Below are 5,140 nucleotides of genomic sequence, written 5' to 3' on the forward strand. Positions count from 1 at the left end.
CCCAAAGACAAGACGCCTGAGACGATTAAACCAGGGGCTTAAACCTCCTGAGCCAAAAGATCCTCATTTCTCTGCATCTCCTTCCTCTCTCACTTTGGTGCTGATGTAAGATAAGTGACAACCTCTGGTCTCTTAAAAATAAGAAAAATAAAAAAGGGTCTTTTGGGGTTTCTGATTTAAAGTCTATTTCAACAGAGCGGCTTCTTGGTTTTCAAACACTGTTTCTACAAGCAGCAGTTCTTGCTGAACATCCTCTTGCTCTCACGCCTATTTGTGACATCTGCGCTCTTGTCACGTAAGTGACCACATCCTGTGTCACCCTTGTGGTTTCTGTTTTAATTCTTTTTTTCTTATTTTAAAATCTGAAGTGGAAAAGCAAACATATCCCTTTTTAGATAATCAATTAATCCTTGCATTTTAATTGTATTGGTTTTAATACCAAAATTAAATTGCTATGTTTTTATAACCAGTTCTAAAAGGAAAATCTACAATAATCTGAAATGAACATCTGTACTTAAATGCCCCAGGTTATAGCCAAGGTATGTTACAAATAGGCTACATGTTTTCTCCCTACAAAACCTTGTTATCCCCTTGAAAGTATATCGCCTCCATGCATTTGTTGTCAGATACTGTATATCAGCAAACTTGTATTCTAAAGAGGACTATCAGGCTTTTGAAAGATTATTAAACGGAGTTAGTCACTTTACAATCCGTAAAGTCTCTTCACAGTCCAATCTGATTATCCAGTCAGACTGGTTAAGATTTTCCATCTAAGCAAATTCAGCTGATTGAAAGTAGTCATTACATTTTGCAGGATTTGCTCATCCTGGATAAACTTGCGGCGACAGAAGTAATTTGCTTGCATTGCATCTTTGACTCTACATCAGTCCTGTTTTATCTTCAATCAATCATGCTAAAAATGAGAGGGGTTCTGTGCAGGGCTGATTTTAGAAAATTTGGGGCCCTAGGCAAAGACAGGCAGGGGGCCCTCTGCATTGAGAAGACAACACATAAATCAGCCCCATTCTACAGAAAGAGAAATGTTAATAGAATAGACATCCATTATCTGTTCTAGGTTGTGTCCCTCTCTTCTTGTCCCTCTCTTCTTGTTTTCCTCTCTATGTTTTGTACTCAGCTGACTTTTCATGCTGTCTCTAAAGGAATGAAAGATTTTTTCCAAGCACTAAGCTCACTTAGCTGATTGCTCATTCCTCTGTTACCAAAAAGGCCAAAGTAAATAACCCAGTCCTTCTTTTCACTGTAGACAAGCCATGATCTGCTTATCTGTTCTCCATTTTTCATTTGGATGAAATATAAGCTGCATGAATCATGACAGCAGACAAGATAGAGGAGAGCAGGAGGCGGGGTTACCAATCTACCTACTCTGGAGAGCAGAGTTCAGTGCTTTTAGATGTTGTCGCCAAAGTCTCCAGTAGTAGAAAAAGATCACTCGATTTGGCGCTAGGCGCTTTTTTGAAATCAAAGTGCTAGAGGGGGCTGAAAAGTGGCTAAATATAGCGACTAAAGCGCTAAGTTGGCAACACTGCTCTTTTATGGGTTCCCCAGAAACTTGCAAGTACCATGGTTTATGATTTGGGAAACATTTCACTTCTCTGGTAGGGATGGTATTTGCTCCACAGACTTTTAGGTAGTCAGCCACACACTCTGTCATTGCATTGCATTCCTCTCCATGTGGCTGACACAGTGCATCCCAGTCTTTAGTCTCAAAGCAACCTTACAGGGCTCCATCAGCTTCCTGGGACCATCTTCTTATAGTTCTTTTTAATGTAGGTTTTCTCATAAAAAGTGGCTTATCCTCTGTGCATGACAGTATCCCCTTTCCAAAAACTGAAACTATACATTAAAATAAAACTATTTCAGAAAGGACCTTCCCTTTTGAAATTACCACCATCTTTGTCAGGCTCAGAACAAAATGACGCAGTTCAGAGACAGTAAGGTTTAACAAAATGTTTATCTACAGTAAGATCAAGAGTTGACCACAAACAAAGCTTTGTTTTGGCTTAGAGAACATGCAAATTCAACCGGACGAATGGGTCCGCCTTGTGTCCGCTCCTCAGGAATGGGGAGTTGTTTTTTTTTGTTAGCCTGCTATACCTGATACATGTCTAATTTTTTATTTTTTTTTTTACTTTTTTGGGATAAGACTAAAACCCATCTGACAATTTCTTTTGCTTTTCTCCAGCTTACTGTTATTTTTGCCAAATAGCCCAATTCATGCAATCATCAGCAAAAATGAGTAAAGCAGCAGTAGAAACTGTTTTCATGCATTCTTCATGGAATATATCTTTAAAACACGGACTGGAGAAAACAAGTAATTTTTTTTTTCATGGAAAATAAAGCAGTTTATAAGGATCGAGCACAGAATGAGACATTAATATTAATGAAAATACCTCGAATTACAGACAAAGAAAAGTCACAAGCATGGTTGGAATCAAGGTGGTTATGAGTTCAGGGGGGAAAAACAGTAATATAATATATACAGGTACAACTGTAGCCTGAAAACAGTTGGATTTCTATTTAACAGTGAGACAAAGTTGATTTCAATAGGAATCAATAGCTGAACAACATAATCAAGAGAAAAACAGAGGAAAACAATTGTGGTGGTCGAGGTTGACGATTGCTGCAAACATAGAAATGTGCTGTAAATAGATAAAAGTGTTGTAAACACAAAAAACATTAACATAACGAAAAAATATGCTTAATGTTGTATGAAGCAAAAACATCCTCAAGTTGCTACTAATTAACTGACACTGTGGCCATTTCGGTCGCAGCTACAGAACTGGCTTTCACCAGATCATAAGTTCAGGTGGATTCACACTCTTTATAGTTACAGTATAGTTCTGGGGCAAAACCTAATATCCATGCACATAAATATTGTTTGTTTTGTTTTCCCTTTTTGTTTACATTAGTTGACTGAGGCTGGTGGGCTGATTTTATTCTAAAATGTTCCTTTTAGTGCCCGCACTGCAGCCACATCAAAGTCAGTGTGAGGCATTTGACGTCCTGTAATGTGTTTTTTTTTTTATGCATATTTTTAAACTTGCGTTTTTTTTTGTAGCTCTCAGCATTTTTCCTTAGCTTGTTTTTTGTGTGTTGGCATCATTGATGCATTTACAGCAGGTTTTACATTTTCTGCACATTTATGTATTTGCAAATTTGCAACTCTGTGCCACCATATACAGTTCCTACAAAATATAATCAAATTTCAGACTTTACCCTTAATTTCAGGTTGTACCCTTAACAATCAAGCGTCACTCCCAATGAAGTCACACTCTTCTCCTTTTGAAATGTATCTTGTACACAATTCATTTGTGCGCTTTCTCAAATTGAAACCATTCCACCATCCACAAAATGAAGCACAGCTGGGTTATCAGTCGACTCATTTGACCTTATTGAAGTCATCCTAATCCCTTCATCAGTTTTGTCCTCATTGGACTCCACGTATCGATGCAAAGTGCTGTAGTAGTGGTCTTTGGTGCTAAACCTGTATAAAGAAGAAATTTTCTCCCAGTCCTTGTTTGAAGGAGTGATGATGTTTTCTGGTACTGTCTGGTTGAAAAAGCTCTTGAGGTTTCTCTCAGCAAGATCTTTAGCATGTTTATCGGTGTATTTGTCCATGAGTGCACTTTCCTCCTCAGCATATTCCATCCAGAACTTGAGCTGCTGGTAGCTGATTGGGGAATTGCAGCGAGCCCAGCAGATAATCAGTAAGCTGGACAACATGATGGACGAGATGACAAGCCAACCTAGAATCTGTTGATGCCAACAATATAAAAAAATTTAAAGTTTATTATCATGTCTCATTAAAGTTCAACACTATATGCAACAAAAATAAGCAAATCATGAAAAAAAGAGAACTGAGTGCTTTGAATACAATTGGGTGAATACATAGGTTAAATTAATCAGCTTGCAAAGAGCTGACATATTGCTTGAAGCATCCAACATACATAGGGTCATAAATGAACGGCACAGCCTAAGAAATGTAATAAACAGCAGTGGGGAGATGTTGTTTGAGACTGATGCTTGTCTTGAACCATTATATAGTAAATGGAGCATATTGTTTAAATTAGATCTTCACATAGTTACACCTGGACTGTATTTTATGTTTTGGACATAGAATAATAAGATATGAACACTTTAGTTTTTTATATGCATACAGCTTTGCCTGTTTGTTGCAGCCTGGCCTGTTTTTCAGTGTAGTCCTCTTTCCTGACTGTGACTCGGGCTCTCTTTCATCCTCTGACATGGGAGCTGGCTCGGAGCTCGTCTGCCTGGCTGTGTTTCCTGGACGGGGCCGCCTATGGAGCTGGTTGACAGTTACCTTTTGTATCTCTGCTTCTTTTTCTATATCCGCTTCTGTCTCCTTGAACCCCAGTCGGCCTCAGCAGATGGCCGCTCACACTGAGCCTGGTTCTGGAACTGCTGGAGGTTTCTACTTGTTAAAAGAGAGTTTTCCTCTCCACTGTCCCTACAAGAATGCTTGGTGTGAGGGACTGCCCAATGTTGTCAATGAGTCAATGCAATCGGCTGCTTTTCTAAACTACTACAGAGACAACTTACTGTTCCCACAGTTGTACAAAGGGGAGAGGTAAGTAGTAGTAGTGGTCAGTTACATGGTAAAATGTTTTTTTTTATTAACTTTAAAGTAAGTCGAGTCAGAATGATCAACATCAGAAGACTCTAGGTCCCTGATTTAGTAGTGATGGGCTAATAGTATCGATAGCTTGATGACTTGATTTGTTTAAACCCCAGTCGGCCTCAGCAGATGACTGCTCTCACTGAGCCTGGTTCTGCTGGAGGCTTCTTTAAAAGGGAGTTTTTCATCTCCACTGTCTTTACAAGCATGCTTAGTGTGTGAACTGGTTTTCTTTGGATAGAAAATTTTGAATCAGTTTGACTGCATGATCTGATGTACTTTCAAGTGCTTTGACATGACATGTGTTGTGAATTGGCATTATAGAAATAAAGTGAATTGAATTTGATCAGGACCTGTCATTTTAATCCCATATCAAAGGGTTTTTAGAATCTCCTTCCTTCATCTCTAAAATTTTGCAAAAATGAGAAATCTCCTGTCCAGGGGTGATGCTGAGAAACTAGTCAATGCATTTGTTACTTCAAG

At 38.7% G+C, this 5,140-nt stretch overlaps 1 protein-coding gene across 1 annotated transcript in view; it reads right to left on the reverse strand.

Annotated features, from left to right (window-relative positions):
* Nucleotides 1-1,979: 1,979 nt before the first annotated feature.
* Nucleotides 1,980-5,140, reverse strand: part of fam26f (family with sequence similarity 26 member F) — a 9,806-nt gene continuing 6,645 nt past the window's right edge. Inside the window, exon 3 of the mRNA XM_015372938.1 lies at nucleotides 1,980-3,774. Within this exon, the coding sequence (XP_015228424.1) occupies nucleotides 3,343-3,774 (432 nt within the window). The 3' untranslated portion in view covers nucleotides 1,980-3,342. The remainder of the gene's footprint in view (nucleotides 3,775-5,140) is intronic.

Source organism: Cyprinodon variegatus, unplaced genomic scaffold, assembly GCF_000732505.1.
Source record: "Cyprinodon variegatus isolate N-32 unplaced genomic scaffold, C_variegatus-1.0 Scaffold78, whole genome shotgun sequence".
In the NCBI taxonomy this organism is placed as follows: Eukaryota; Metazoa; Chordata; class Actinopteri; order Cyprinodontiformes; family Cyprinodontidae; genus Cyprinodon; species Cyprinodon variegatus.